Source organism: Phalacrocorax aristotelis, chromosome 19, assembly GCF_949628215.1.
Source record: "Phalacrocorax aristotelis chromosome 19, bGulAri2.1, whole genome shotgun sequence".
NCBI classification, from domain to species: Eukaryota; Metazoa; Chordata; class Aves; order Suliformes; family Phalacrocoracidae; genus Phalacrocorax; species Phalacrocorax aristotelis.
This window is the reverse complement of record NC_134294.1, coordinates 8,710,544-8,725,844: the sequence shown is the minus strand read 5'-3', so window position 1 is coordinate 8,725,844 and position 15,301 is coordinate 8,710,544. Positions and strand designations below refer to the sequence as shown.

Here is a 15,301-nt window from a genome sequence, read left to right as displayed (position 1 = left end):
GGCGGGGCGGGCCGCGTGTGCCCACCCCCGCGCCCCGCCGCCCCACGCGGGACCGCCGCCGAGGGGGCTGCGGGGTTTGCGGCGCGGCCTCCCCCGCCGCCGTCCCTGGGGAGGGGGGGGGGTCCCCATTGCAACTCGCGGGGCGCTCGGGGCCCATCCCGGCGCTGCCGCGGAGCCCCCGGGGCCGGGGAAGGGGCGCCCACGCGTGTGCTGCGGGGGCCCTGCGCTGGGCCAGAATCGGGCCCTTCGGGACAAGGACGACATGGAGGTGCTGGAGCGTGTCCAGAGAAGGGCAGCGGGGCTGGGGCAGGGTCTGGAGCACAAGTGTGCTGGGGGGCGGCTGGGGGAGCTGGGGGAGTTTAGCCTGGAGAAGAGGGGGCTGAGGGGAGCCCTTCTCGCTCTCTGCAGCTGCCTGAGAGGGGCTGGAGTGAGGGGGGGGCTGGTCTCTGCTCCCAGGTCACCAGTGACAGGACGAGAGGGAACGGCCTCAAGCTGGTTCAGGGGAGGTCCAGGCTGGAGATTAGGAACAATTTCATCACGAAAAGGGTTGTAAAGCATTGGCACAGGCTGCCCAGAGAGGTTGGGGAGTCACCATCCCTGGGGGGGTTCAAACACCGTGTAGATGCGGCATGTGGGGCCGTGGTTTAGGAGGCCTGGGGGTGTTGGGCTGGCTGTTGGACTCGATCTTAGAGGTCTTTTCCAACCTTAACAACTCTGATTCTATGAAAATGAACATGCCGCTCTGCTCAGGTAGGTGGGACACGAAGTCTGGTGCACCTGCGAAGCAACGAGATTTGTGGAGCTGCAGAGGCTGCTCTGTGAAGCAAATCTCGGTCAGACGTACCAACCCCTCAGATGCCACCTGGTGAAAATCTCCAGGCGGGAAGGTGACGGAGTGAGGCAGGGCAAGGGGCAGAGCTGCACGTGTCAGCCTGGGCTGCGTTCAGCATACTTGATAGCAAAGATTAAATAATGCTGGGGAATAAATGGCAAGTTTATATTTCTGTGGTCTCTGGTATTATTGCAGATATTATCATCGCTATTTATGGAACTGTGTTGTGTCTTTGACCGCTTTCCAGGGCTGTTTTACCCTGGGCCAGAGGATGACATCTTCAGCAGGCAGTTGTGCTGGGAAACGGTACAAAATTGAAAACATTCTCAATTGACTTTGCAGACGGTGTCGGAACACGGCTATCCGGCTTTCACATGCATTTACACGAGTCCTCCGCCGTGCTTTCTGCAGCCCTGGCTCACGTGAGCGAGGGGAAGCCTGTCGCTTTCCTCTAAGCGACTGAAAGAGTAGCGGAGTTGGCTTTAGACCCCGTAACTTCCCACATCGCGTTCAAAGCACAGCTTTTCCCGTCAGAGCTTCCTCTTCTCTCTCCAGGCAGCCTGCTGGGCATGGATCCTCTCAGAAAGTCGCCTCCTGCCGTGGGGTGGCCGGGATTGTCACCTGGGACACAGGCTGGGAGCTGTGGCTCGGCTAATCCCGGCCCCTGGGCGCTGAGCCGCGTCCTGGAGAGGGAGCCAGAGTCCAGGCTCTGCCGGCTCCCGGCCTGCGGGGCTGGGGACAGGCTCCCCCCCGCGCCCTCACCCCCTTGCCTGGCTCCCCCCCCCCCCGTACCCTGCCTGGCTGCTCCCCCCCGCAGCCCCCTGCCTGCCGCCCCCCCCGCACTCGGCTTTTGCTCAGGGCCGGGAGCGGGGGTGCCTTCCAGGACTTCTAAGTCCAGACACCCCGTAGCCAGCGCTGCACGTGCCAAAGCCGGACCCGGACAGAGGATGAGAAGTCCTGACAGCAAAAAAGGAGGCCTGAATTTATTGTATCCTGGAGCTCTCCCTGTCATGATAAAACATCTTTCTGTAGTTGCCTTTCTTCTCTAGGAACAAGGAAAGATGTTGTCTTCCCATCTGTTAGGCTTGGCAGATACTTCACTTCTAAGTGGAAACATGAGGCCCTCTTGCCCGCTATTTTCTCTGATCTGAATGATTTATACAAATGCCGTGACTTTGGAAGGGTTAAGGTGTAAAAAGCAGCTGCCTCGGTTTCTTCCAGGAGTTACCAACTTCTGGGCATGGCTCGTTGGTGACTTTGGTCTTGATGTAGTGGTTGTAATTCAGTGGCAAAATACATGCATGGCATGGGCACTGAAACTACCCAAACCTTCTACTTCTCTCACAGAAATCAGTATTTGCCAAAGGTCGGGGCTGCCTGGGGCCCCCCCGGGCAGCGGAGCAGTGCCCAGCTGCTGCTGTGGTTCCTCCTCGCCCCGGGTGAGGCTTTGCTGGCAGGATTTTCACGCAGGAGAGTTTTAGCGCAGCATCCCTGCTCCGCTCCCTTCTTCCCCATCCTACTGCATCAACTACCGTGTGCCCATCTGCCCTGGAAGGAAGGCAGGAGGCGGCTCAGCCCTCTGTAAGGCCTCGCCATCGCTGCCCAGACTGGCAATAACAGCCGGTGATACTCGTGGCAGCTTTTTGAAAGAGGAAAGTCGGCCGTGAACCACCTGAAAACTGGGCTAGGGCCCTTCTCCCTGTTTTCTCGTTTCACCGGGGCCAGCGGACCGTCACCCAGGTCAGCAAAACCCTTATCAATGCCTCTTCTTGTGCCGTTTCCCTACGCAGCAGGGAGTTCGGTGGGAAAAGGCAGATAGCAGTTTAATCTTGTTCCCCAAGCCCCTCTTTGCCCAGCGTGTTCCCCCGCCACCCCGGGAGCTGGTCGTTCACCAGCGCACCAGCAGCGAGCGCGGGTCGGATGCGTCCCTGCCCATTTCACGTGCACAGCAGAATTTCCTTGGGAAGTGATCAATTTTGTTATGTGTTAGAGTGCATAGGAAAGATTAGCTGGGGGTGGGTGGGTGGTGTGTTTTTAGAGCTGCTGGGGAAGTAGTTCTGGGTGGTGTGTACGGAGTTGGCCTTGGGTAGTGCAAAAGAGCTGTCTTTCGAGAAACAACCCCGAATCATTTCTGCTACTGTTCTGCTGCTTTCCCCCCCTCCTCTCGTCGGGGTTGGACACAGCTGGTAGGAGGGATTTCTGACTGTCAGCAAGAAAAGAAACAAGAGAGCATGTGAGGGAAAGGTGCTAGACCTGGGAAAGGCAGGAGGGAAGTTTTGTTACTCCCCTGGAACACTGGGTGGCTGCTCTTAGTGCGTGCATGTGCGGGAGCGACTCGATCCTGCCTCCGGAGGCGGGGGGGCTGTAGCAGGAGGATGGCTTCAGCTCTGCGGAGAGGGTAAATGAGCGCTCTGCCTGCTTTCGGACAAGCCCTCTGGGAGGGGGACTTCTCGGTGCGCAGGAGAGCACCCCTCCTTTTTCCCTTCCCTTGCCGAGTGATGATTTCTGCATTGCTTGCGAAGGGGATCATGACTCCAAATCAGCTAAACCCACATGGGGCTCCACCGCTGGGCAGAACCCCTGCCTTGTGAGCCACCAGGTCTGTGGGCTTTGTCAAGAAGCAAACGCCAGAAGAAAAAGTCGCTTTGGTACATTTCGCTGCAAGCAAAGGAGCGTAAGAAACTAGGTTTGGCTTTGGGAAAAACCCAGTGACCATCTGCACCACGATCATCTCCCAAGGACTGAAGAAACTTGCTGAACTGACCCTGTATGTATGGGAGGAAGCATCTAGGAGCGGTAAATCTGCTCTCCCTGTGCAAGAATTCCCCGGTGCTCCAGCAGCGCTGTCCTTCGCAAGAGAGAGACGCACCGGGGAGCGGGAGGTAGCCGGGAGGGCTCTCCCCGAGGAACAGGAACTTGCAAGTCGTGCTCGAGAAGGCGGCAAGGTTTTCTGGGCACCCACTGGAAGCACCTTGAGGGGGAGAGAGGAGCTGTTGCAATGGAGTTTCATGCGGTGGCACTGTCATTCATCCTTACGTTGCGAGTGTCTTCCCTGGCTTCTGGGAGCAAGCTTCAGCCCCATATGTAAGTAGCAAGAGCACTGGGGTGTTTTTTCAGGGCAGGGAACTGTAAAGGAGAAGCTAAATACAGTATTTTAAAATTAGAGGTGAAGGGGGGAGCAGGGAGGGGGAGGGGGAGGGAGGGCTGCCGCATTTCTTTATCTAGTACCAGATGTACATAAAGGTGAATAGAAATTGGAAAATCTGGGTAGTCTGCTGGCAGGAGGTCGCTCGCGGTTCTTAACTGAGATGTTGCTATTGTGTGAGCGTGAGAGATGATTGTTGTGTAAATAGTTTGACCTTTCTTCACAGAGCTGCTATTTTTATTGCGTTTCACGTCTCTCTCTCTTGCTGCGTGTTTCTTTCCCCCTTTTGCGGTTACTCTAGCAGCACATGGCCTGTTCTTTTTAATTACATTTTACAGTTACAGTTTGGTGTTAAGCGTTTGGCTTCTTTGGAAAACTTCCTTGCAAATTTGGTCTCCTGCCAGAAGATGATCTCTCGGTGCAGGGGGATCGCTCTAATGCTTTTTGTAAACGAACCCAGTGTTGCGTGGTGTGCTAACTCCAAGCTGCTCTCCCTGACGTGTCTAACTTTTCGATTGAAAAGGGGTCCTTTTCAGCACATAAAGGTTTTGCTGGAAGATGCCTTTTCTCCCTACGTCAGAGACCTTCTGCTCCTGCCTTGAAAAGTACTTTTAGGACTTCTTGGACGAGGCGCTAGAGATGAGATGCGTGCCAAGGTGTCGGAGAAAAGAAAACGCCAGCGCCCAGGCAGCGCGGTCCCTTCCCGGCGGGCGTTGCTGACGATGCCCGTTGCGCACAGAGCCGCTGTTTGGGGCACACAAGAACCTTTCTTCCCCGTAATAAATTACACCAAAACGGTGCTGCTGCCAACCTTGTTCTTGCGGCTCCTTTCAGCTCTTTTTTCGGAGGTGCAGCCGGCGCGGAGGTGAGGCGCCTGCAGGCTAGCGGCAGAGGAGGGCCGGGGGTGGGGAAATACCACTCTCTGCATCGACTCGCAGGTCTCTGTGCGCGGAGACGCTCACGAAATAAAACAGCTTCCCTGGCAGCCACCATTAGCGCTGGGGTCTGTTGTATTGGTGAAGTGATGTGTGCGGGGCTTTGCAAGCCAAAGAGCTCGGCGGTGGCCACATGTGGGGATGACGAGAGGAGGTTTTAGAGCCAAGCCAGAGGGGGAAGGAAACATGCCATTAATCCCAAAGGCATTGCCAGGCTTGCTGTAACAGCGGTGTAATTGAACGTCCTGGAGCAGTCAGATGCCAGCTGCAATCTCTATGCTTCACCACGTCAGAATTATTTAGTTTAAATTCTTTTATAGAAAGTATTTTTGTGAAAACTCTTGGTCCCTTTTGAAGAATTGGAAGCAACAGAAGCAGCCCCGAATAATGAACGGCTTGTAAGTTATTAAGTCAGGGACAAACGTTCCCCTTTTCATTCTTAGTTAAAACTACTGACTCACATTTGGTGAAAAGAGAGTTAGGATTAGAAAAGGAATAAAGCTCAAATGGTGTTTTCCTTATTTTCTTACTCACTGAATAATTCTATATATTCACTTTATTTACTGGAAGGAGTCTCATAGCCCTTAGCTCTGAACAGTGAGAAAGCATCTAAGCCAGCAAACTGAGCTCTGATTTGAAGCAGCGTTAATAAAATGTTGTATCATTTCTAGTGGCAGAATAGTTTTGTTCCCCAAACAGACGGAAGATGCAGAGATCGTTGGTGTTTGCGATTACCGTAGTCAGGAGAACAGTCCCCAGGTGCAAAGAAGGCGTACGTGGTCTTTGTGAACTGAGCGCGGACAGAATGGGCAAACGTAGGAATTATTGTGCTACCGTGTCGTGTAGGCTGCTCCTTCCCTTCTGATCCACCTTCTCTGTTTTAAGGCTAAAAATTAGCCTTAATGTATCGGTGGAAAAGTAACCACTGCATTTTCCAAGTGGGCTGTAGAGCGTCCCAGGACCTAGAGGTACGAAACGTCAGCGGCTTCCCGATCTCACTGACGCTTGTCCTGTTGCGGTGCTATAAAACCTTATCGCGTTAGATTTCTGTTACCGCGTCCGAGCCTCCTCGTGGGCTGCAGGTCTGGCGGTTCGAGGAGGGGGTCGAGGACGGAGCAGGCTTCTCGCCTCTGCCACCGACTCGCGGCGCGGCGTTTCTCAACGCGCCCTCTCTCTGCCTGGCAGTTCTCCATCTATAAATACGGGATTGCAACGGTCACCTTGTGCTTCTCCAATGTTTAACTGAATCTCAAAGGCCTAATGATGCGCTTCTGAGCAACACAGATGATATTATTGTACTGTATGTTTTGCTGGTGCCGGTGCCACGCTGTTATCACGCTATCTGTTCGCAAGAGCATTAAATCCAGGAGTTTTGGGGAGAGGTGGGCAGGATGCACTTGACAGCTGCTTGTGGCTGGCTGACCTGGCAGATTTCTTTTCCCTGCACTGATTTAATTAAACAAGGAGGCAAATACTGTATATTGCATAAGATCTTCCTGCTCTTTCAGTAAGGAGATGAAGTTGCCCCTAGCTGGCGCCCGCTTAAGCGGTGGACAGCAGCGTGCAGACCCCCGTACACCTCTGTTTCTCTGTGCCAGGCCAAACGTCTGCACGGAGCAGGAGCTGGCGATTGTGGGGTACCGGCAGCCGTGCGTCCAGGCCTTTACCCGCACCGTCAAAGCATGGAAGCAGGACTGCGGAGGACAGCGGTGGTGCACGGGCTACGAGCGGAGGTACGTGTTCTTCCTTCGGGCTTGGTTTGCTCCTTGTGTGATGGAAATGGATTCCTTCTCACCACCGGCAGCGGGGACGTGAGCTGGCTGCTCGCCCGAGCCCACTCGGGGCGCGGGAGGGGAGGGCTGGGAGCAGCCGCACGTGCGCCCGTCCTGCTGCCTGGGCTGCGGTCTGGCACCGCAACCCGCCTCCGTAGCTGCTTGGGACCCTCCGCGGGGTCTCAGTGACCAGGCAAGAGCGGCTGAGGCTCTCCTCGAGCTCCTGCAGCTCTCCGGGGAGGGAGTACGTAGCCTTCAGCTGCCTGGCGTTAGGGTTAACACCGCATTCATTTAGGGGTCGATGGAAACAGAGAGCTACCTGCAGAGAGAGATGTGGCTCTAAACCCCCAAATTAGCTGTGAAGAGTAGAGCTATTTTATTAGATATCTTGCTCGGCTAAAACCAGGAGGCTGAGATCTGTAAGCACTCTGTACGTCCAGCTGGAGGGGTTTCTGGCCCTGCCCGGCATCCCTGTTGATGCTAAGAGCTTTTAAGCTGTTAAGGAATTCCCAAAGACAAGATATATTGCTTTTGTTCTGAAGAAGCTTTGTTGTCATGGTTAGCTGTTTCCAGTCTTCTGACGATGTATTACATCTGTTTCCTATGATCGTGCCGTGTTAAATGCAATGACGTAATCACGCCACGTGCGTTATTCCTGTATCTTTAGATGTCTCAGCTTCAAAGCAGAGGCATCTCGGTGCCTCTGTATTTTTACAGAGCTGGAGGCGGTAGCTGGGTCCAAGTGAGGTTTATTGTGCGTGGTCTGAACAAAACAAAGAAAAAGCGGCCGTCGTGCAAGTGATGCTCGGTGAGGACAGTCGACCGCCGTGGGGGTTGCAGGCTTTGCTGCCGGTTCCTCGGCTTCCTTTCGCACCGTGGGCAGGACCGTGCTCAGGCCCACATCAGAAGAGCGTGCAGCCCAGCGGAGTTAGGCTTGGCATGCAAGAAAGGAGTCTGAATGCACTCGGACTGGAAAATCAATGCAGTTGTTCAGCTAATCGTGGTATCCCTTGAGTCGCCAACTGGCCTTTACTGGGAGCTGGGAAACCAAGCAAGGAGGGGTTGCAGAGGGAGGGCTCTGAACATGTGCAACAGTGCAGGTAATGAACTCTTCTTACCTATGCAGCAGCCAAACTGCAACATGCCCAATCTTCTGTGCTCCACCTGCTTTTCCGGCCTCATTAGGCAGTTACAAGCCTCTACAAAATAATAATGGTGGTAGTGGTTTCAAAGAAGCATCCTGGACTCCAGACAGCTTTTAAGTCCTGACTTTAGGAATTCCTCCTAACCCAGTAATTGCCAGTAATTATCTTGGTGATGATATCTGTGTAGTGGTAATAAAGGAGCGAACAGAGTCCGTCTTTTGACTGTATTTTAAGAGAGGACTTTGAAATGATAGGTGCCCCGTCTGCTTCTACTTCAAAGGCTGCGAACTCTTCAGACCCAGCTCTCCCTCTAGTTCGTCAGTGTATGTTTTTGACATTGTAAATCAAGGAACTGACATGAAAAAAACTTTGACATGCTTCATTATAAGGATCAGAACAGCCTAGTGCTAAAACTCTGGTCCTGATGAAAAGACAGAGGTGAAACCTAGAGGTGCTCTGAGGGATTTCACCCAGGGAATTTTAAAGGCAAATACAGTAAAAGGACTATCAGCAAAACTTTCCTCAGACAAGATTTTGTTCCATATCCCTTCACTCTAAACTTCTTTTGGGAGCCCCCATCACAGCAAGCTTTTACCAGTAGATGGACGACCCCCTGCCGAGCTCCCTTGCGCTCAGCGGCGGAGGGCAGCGGAGCGCGCCGTTACGGCGCTGCTGGGGATGCTGCGCAGCCTCCGCCTCGCCCACTGCAGCTGCTCCAGTCGGACCCGGCTCCGGCAACGCGGGGCTCAGGGAGCACGCTGAACGGCTCCGGGATCTGACACGCAGAGGGCTGCCCTGAAAGTGGCCTCGGTGCCTTTGAGTTCATGGACACGACTAGGAAAATCCAGCATCTGCTGTTCCCTTCCCTGGTGCGCCGTTCGGCGCTGCTGCCTTGCCCACCTGCCCAGCTGCCTGCACGAGTCGCTGATGTGCAGGGTTCGTCATCGTTCGCTGATTTCCTACAGTTCCCAGGCACACTTGGGGTGCTGCAGATACTGCTGCGGTCCCATCGCTTTGCCTAAGCCGTACATGCAGTTTAGGGGAGGTGGGCAGAGGAGGGAGGGTGGGCTGGGGCAGGCCGGGGGGCAGCCAAGGGGGTGGTTGTCTGCCGAGTTTGTGCATTCCAAAACCAGTAGCATTTGTTTTTATAGGACTTATATCTGTGCCTAGAGTACTGGATTGCAACATTTCCTAAAAATCAGAACAAGCCCTGCTCCGCCGCCCCGGGGTGCGGGCCCTGCAGAGGAACGGAGCATCCTCCGGGCTGCGCTTCCCCTTGCTCCTGGTGATGCAATGGTTTTGCTACTGGTTGTGCAACTTCCCCCGAATTAGGTAACAGCGGAAGGTAGCTTTGCTCAGCCCTCAGCAGTGAGACTTGGAGGAGTGACGGCGCTGTCCCAGAGGGGCTGGAAGTGGGTTTTCCAGCAGCAGGGGTTTTAAGCCTGGGTTCCATTAGTTCTGGCTCATTCAACATTTTCTGTGCCAGGGACTCCTTAAAACACAAAAGAAAACAGAAACATTGAAGATAAAGTATCTCCTATGTGGTTCTTTCCAATCTGCAGTATCCAGACATTCACAGGCAACTGAAGCTCTCAAAATATTTGCATCTCCTTGAGAACCCGCTTGGGCTGCCTTAAGGATCTGAAGTGCCCGACAGAGCCCACCGAGGCTGGTGGAGATGAGATTGTTCCGGGCTGCGGGGGCCAGAAAAGAGCCCGGGATTAGTCCTGAGCTGCCCCACGTTACTATTTTTGGGATACCTTTTCCTCCTCGTTTCTGGCCGTACGCAGGGCAGATGGCAGAGGCTGCTCGCTGCCATGCAGTGTTTCTCACTGCGGATGAAAAGGGCGGCGTTTCCCAGCGCGGCCCGCGCAGCCGGCGCTCGCTGCGTTAGCACCGTCCCGCGCCCGTGGTGTGCTCCTGCGCTCCCCGAGGCGCTGCCCGCTGCCTTAGAGCCCCGGGCTGGGCGGGAGCTCGCCGTTCCAAGAGGATCCAGATGGATCCGCGCCTGATTTCTAGCTGTGCTGGTGCCTGAGTGGCTGTAAATTGCTTTCTCAGCTGCTTCTGGAACACGAGTATTTCCTTCATAATTTGTTAACAGCTCATACAAAAAAAATTGGTATCTGCTTTTATTTTTCTCAGCTGTGCTTCCATATGCTGGTTGGCACAGAAGAGTAGCCGAAGGTTTCCTTCACGGGAATTAATGGTTCACCGTTGTTATGTTGTTTTTTTTTGTAGAAACATTCAGACAAAATCAAACAACCAGGCTGAGTTAGGGTAAATATTTTCAGTGGACATGTACAACGCATCTGCTGAGCCAAATATTTGTTGTTGTTGTTTGTCTGATTTGCTTTGGTGGGGTAGTTTCATGTTCTGCCAAAGGAGCTTTTTAAAAACCAGCTTCAAAAGTTTTATCTGCGTTTCAATTTTCATGTACACACAGCATCAAATTTCCGGGGAAAAAATGTGTCGCTTTTATTTATTTATGCTTCAGATCAATCCCTGCTTTACCACCCCAGCTCCTATGCCGGAAGGTAACTGGTAGGAGCTGTTAAAGGGACCTTTGGCTCCTACCCGGGTGCAGCGTCTGGGCTGGGCTTCAGCTTCTTCTGGAAGGTGGGAGAGAGGCGGTCACGCGTGCGCGTGGCTGGTGCGGTGCTGGCGGCAGCGCTGGGCTCGGCGATGCGGGGTCGAGGGCTGTTGCGGGGCTCCGCGGAAGGAGGGTCACGGGGCGAAAGCCCTTCCCGTCAGGGAATCGGTTCTGCTGGCCCTCACCCGTCGCAGCCTCGCTTGACGTCCCTGTCGGGATTCTGATGACTTTTTTAGCTCGCCAGCCCCTTAGAGACACCTGCTTGTGCTCACTAAAGCTGGACCGAAATACCTGTTGTTCTGAACATTTACATTTCCTTTGTTAACAAGTGGTTTAAGAAAGGATGGAAACAGTCGCTTAGAGCTGTGAAATAGTTTAGAGAAGGAGAAAAAAGCCAGGGGTGTTGTGAGGACCTGGCCGCTCCAGTCTCTCGTGTTCCCAATTAAAGTAAATTAAGGAGTATTTTCTTAGCATCAGCGGTCATTGCTAGACAAGGTGGAAAAAAATGTCAACACACTTGAAAACCAAATTCCTCATTTTATTACATCTGTAGAGTTACAACTTCTGTTCCCTGCGGTTTCCTCGCTCTGCAGGAATTAACGTTGTCCGGGTGGTGTCTTGGTTTGTGTTTCAGAACTGTGTATTACACGGGCTACAGGCAGGTGTACAAGGTGAAATACCAGACCGCGTACAGGTGTTGCCCGGGATGGTCCCAGCTCGGAGGCGACGCCGGCTGCCTCTACCGTAAGTATCGCGCTGTTCGGGTGAGGTTCTTCGTTTGGCCCTGTCGGTGTTGGGTTTTTGGCCTGAGAGTGCTCGTTTCAAGCCCTGTGCCTGCAGTAAATGTTATAAAATTGTCTTTAAAAAAGAACTGGGTTTTTTATTATTTGTTTCTGGGGTTTCTTATTATTATTTTTATTTATTGTAACTGTCCATCAGAAGGATTTTTCTCTGGCTTCCCAGGAAGCGCTGAGTGTTGCTTTCCCTTTTTGGAGAATTTTCTCATCGCAGCATGGAAGGGTTTTCAGGTCATGTTCATTTATCCAGTTGCCAAATGCTACTGAACATTGAAAACCAAGCCCAAACTGGTGTTTCAAAGGGTGCCGTTGGCAGAAGTTGTGGAAAGCGCTAAGCCCTGAGTAGACTTTTCATTACAAATCCCGGCCGTTGCTGTCTGTGCGACTGAACGTGCCGGTGGCTAATTTGCCAGCTAGTTGGTCTTACTCAGCATTCCTGAGAGCGGCTTCCTTGGAAGAGGCGGCCTTTGACGGATAACACCCAGGCTGAGAGACTGGGCTTCAAGGCTCACTGAGCTGGAGGTAGCGCAGCCAGAGGTTAGAGATCTCTGCGGTCCTGCCCTTCGTCTGCTCCCCCCTTTCGCCAACGGGTCAGCGCTGGGGTTCGGGACTGGTGGGATCCAGCAAGGGATGCCGCAGCATCAGCCTCGGAGGAGGGACCAAGCTGCCAGCGGGGGTGAGGTGATGGCACTCATACGGTTTGAAACAGAGACCCAGAACTTGAGACTTTTGGATGCCGTGGCTGGCTTCCCTCCTCTTCTCTGTTTGCTCTGGTGTAATTCTTCGCAAAACAGGCGCGTAGTGTCTCCTTCCCAGCTGTGGTATGTATTCAGACTGGCGCCTGAGTCAGGCTAGGGGTGTGCAAATATTAGTATATAAGACGATTTTATGCTATTATTGCAGAAGACAGAGGCGACATTATCCTTGCAGGCCCCATATTCCCACCTCCCCTTCCAGGCTGCGCTGCTTGACATGGGAGGCAGATGCCGCGCAGCTCCCGGCTCCTTCCCCTCAACGCTGCAGCCGCATCCAGCTGGGGAAATATTTAACTTTAAACTTTGCTTTTCAGCTGTTGAAAGCAAAGTAAAATCTTCTCTTGAATCAAACAGAGGCTTATCTGAGCATGTGTGTAGAAATAAATGTCACCATCAAGGCAGAATCGCACACGCTCCCTGTGATATATTATTAATTCTTTGCCTAGCTGCATAATGGAGCTCTGATCTTATCTGAATTGGGCTTTGGAGGTGCACTCCTACCCTCACCATAGAAAAGCAGCTTTCATTTTAAGTAATAGGCAGGAGAACCAACAAAGCATTTGGGATCTGACCTGCCTTGCCACTGAGGGAATGAAAGCTTGCCGTGTCCAACTCCATTGTAAAAAGCGATTTTGATTGTAATTGACCCACAATATAAGAAAATGTCTCCCACAGCTAGTCATCTTTTGTTCTGTGAAGAGGCTGCGTGTACCTTCCGTGTGCTTTGATGCTTGAAGCAAAGGTTTTTTTAAAAAAAAAAAAAGAAAAGAGAAAAAAAAGGTGTGTCTGGCAACCAATCTTCATTCTTCCTGTTCAAAAGCCTGCAACGCAGGAGAGCAGCCCCACTGTGCCGGAGGAAACTCCATGGGTTCCCAATAACCCACGGTCAGCGAGCAGATAACAACCTCGGATGAACTCAGAAAAGTGCGTTCTGTAATGATTTTTCCTGCCGAGGAAGTGAGTAATTCCATCCAGGAAGGAAGCAGAGAAAAGGAAGTAAAGCTGCTCAGGGCATGCTCTTAACTCATCATCCTCATCATCGGGACCAGCACTCAGAGGCTGGGCAGTGGCCTTCACCGGGCTGCTCCTGCAGAGTCCGTCTGGAATAAAAAAGGAGAGGGAGGTCCAGCTTTTTAGGAGGCGAAATCCTTGGCCTCTTATTAATCTCAGACTTGCTGCCAGTCTGGCGGGCGAGCCGTTGGTGTTTATTTTCTTGGCACATGTACGTCAGTAGTTCCTGTTGCTCTCTTTTAAATGGTTCTTGTTTACTTCTTTTCTGTGTATTATTCCCAAGAGTAGCAAAGCCAGCAGACGTTTTGCAGCTGGAGCGTAAGCTGAAGAACAGGTTACAAAGTCCTTGCTTTTCACTTGTTTCCGTCCGTTAACCCTCGCATTTTAAAGTGAGAATGAGGGTGACACAATCAGTTACGTGGCGTTTTGGCAGGGAGGACCCGAACGTGCCAGCCGAGGCCGGCAGTGTGCCCCGTGCCTCGGCACCGCTTAGCTGCGGATCCGCTCCCACCTCCGCTCTGGGAGCCGCCGAGCTGTCCCAGCGCTGCCGGCCAGCTCTCTCTGCGCTTGGCTAACCCCGGGCGCTCGAAGCATCTTAAATAATATTCCTCCGATGGGCAGCTTGTGTGTTCTTTGTCTCTTTTAACAGCTCCTAGGGACAGCCAGCCCTGGCATGCTCTGCAAAAGCAGAACGGCGCCAACTCCAAAAATTCAGCAGAAATTGCTGCCAAGCTGCCGGTGGGGTTTTGACCCTTGGTCGGTGAGCAACTTGGGCGAGATATATGTGCTGCTCCAGGGAGGGACATGGCTGGCTTAAAACTGATACGGTATCAAAACTGCGTCACTAGGAACGTTGGCGTGGCAGGAGGGAGAAACTAGGGTGCAAGAGCATCACCGCCGTGCTAGCGTGGAACGGGCGCTTGTGGCAGGGAGCGTTCCCAGAGTCAGAGGTTGCCCTGATCGTACCTGGCATAAGCTCACAAGGAAGCGTGTGTTGGGTTTCCAAGTGCCTTCCTGGAGCTCACGTTCTAAGATCTGTATTTGTTTTGATATTTAAATCTTTTTGATACTCTTGTGATGCTGAGAATATGAATGTTCCACCTTCTGTGTTACACATTCACCAGGAGATGTGTCTGTTTCTGACGCATGGGGCTCTGCCTGCGTTCGGCCGTTCAGATCTGGTCGAATACCATTAAGTTTAAGCCAGGGACTGTGCTGTAAGCTTGAGTTTCTCGGATTGAAGAAAAGGGTATTTTTACACCTTAAGTGCAACTTGCACATCAGGGAGCTCGTCCCTGTGGTTTTTTTGCGGGGCAGGAAACTCAAGTTACGTCACTCTGAATCATCCTCTGACTCCCCTGAGGCAGCAGAAGACCAGCCACCTGGTTAGGTGGCAATGGCACTCTTGCACCCTGTTTCCAGACCCCCCCGCACAGCGATGCTGGCCTCGCTGCAGCTGGATGAGCATCCCGCCAGCTGGCCCGAGATGCGGGATGGCCAGTGCCCTGAGCTGGGCGACTCTGTCCCGATCTGCAGGCTGCCCTGGGGAGCACTTCTGGTTTCTCCATAACTAAATCCTCCATCCTGAGGAGCTCCCAGCCTTCGGTTTGCAGGGGTGTGATGGCTTTTCCTGCTGGTGGCCTGGATCTTAGTACGAGCATGTACTTCTGGACCAGAAGAAGGTGTAGGAAGGAGTGGCAGGGGGAGTGAGCCAGTAAACATTAGTGAACTGCTGAGGCAGGGAAACCAGGGCATTACATATGTTAGCGGATTTTCTTTTGTATATAGCAATTGCGTATCAGCCTGCGTTCACTGGCGTAGATCTGCTGAAGGCAATGAAGCTATGCCAAAATATGCTAACAGGATTTGTGGCCCTTCCTATCTGTCTTCAGAGATCATTGATGGTGTTCCAGGAGCACAAAGGTGGGGAAGGCCATCGCTGTTGACAGTTTAATTAGAGCCGTGGGACACCGTGCGGTGGAATTGCTCCAGTCAAGACATCTTATCTTGCTTTCCCTTGGAGGCTGGCCTCTCTTCACTGTAGTGCTCTCTTTGCTCCAAATGCTGGACTGTTCATCACTTTTCCTTAAAAATAAACCCCCCCAACTCGTGTGATGTTTTATTAGGGGAAATTTTCACCACTGTAGACTTGTGCGTAGCTTGCCAAGGCCTGCCGCTTTCTCCTTGTTTGAACGTGACACATCCACTGCCATTGGATGCTAATGTTAAGTAGCATTATGAAATGGGGCGGGGTCCCAGCCCCGCTGTGGGTACCAGTTTAGTCAAGTTGTTTGGGCTCTCGGAGCCTGCACTGGTGCC

The 15,301-nt window shown here is 52.9% G+C and overlaps 1 protein-coding gene across 5 annotated transcripts in view; it reads left to right on the top strand.

Moving 5' to 3' along the window:
• Nucleotides 1–2,921: 2,921 nt before the first annotated feature.
• Nucleotides 2,922–15,301, top strand: part of MEGF6 (multiple EGF like domains 6) — a 109,249-nt gene continuing 96,869 nt past the window's right edge. For 4 of the 5 annotated variants that reach the window (XM_075114013.1, XM_075114009.1, XM_075114011.1 and 1 more), the window contains exons 1-3: nucleotides 2,923–3,916; nucleotides 6,511–6,645; nucleotides 11,054–11,163. In XM_075114013.1, the coding sequence (XP_074970114.1) occupies nucleotides 3,831–3,916; nucleotides 6,511–6,645; nucleotides 11,054–11,163 (331 nt within the window). In that variant the 5' untranslated portion in view covers nucleotides 2,923–3,830. Of the gene's footprint in view, nucleotides 3,917–6,510; nucleotides 6,646–11,053; nucleotides 11,164–15,301 lie in introns of all 5 variants that reach the window. The other variant, XM_075114012.1, reaches the window with a different exon arrangement.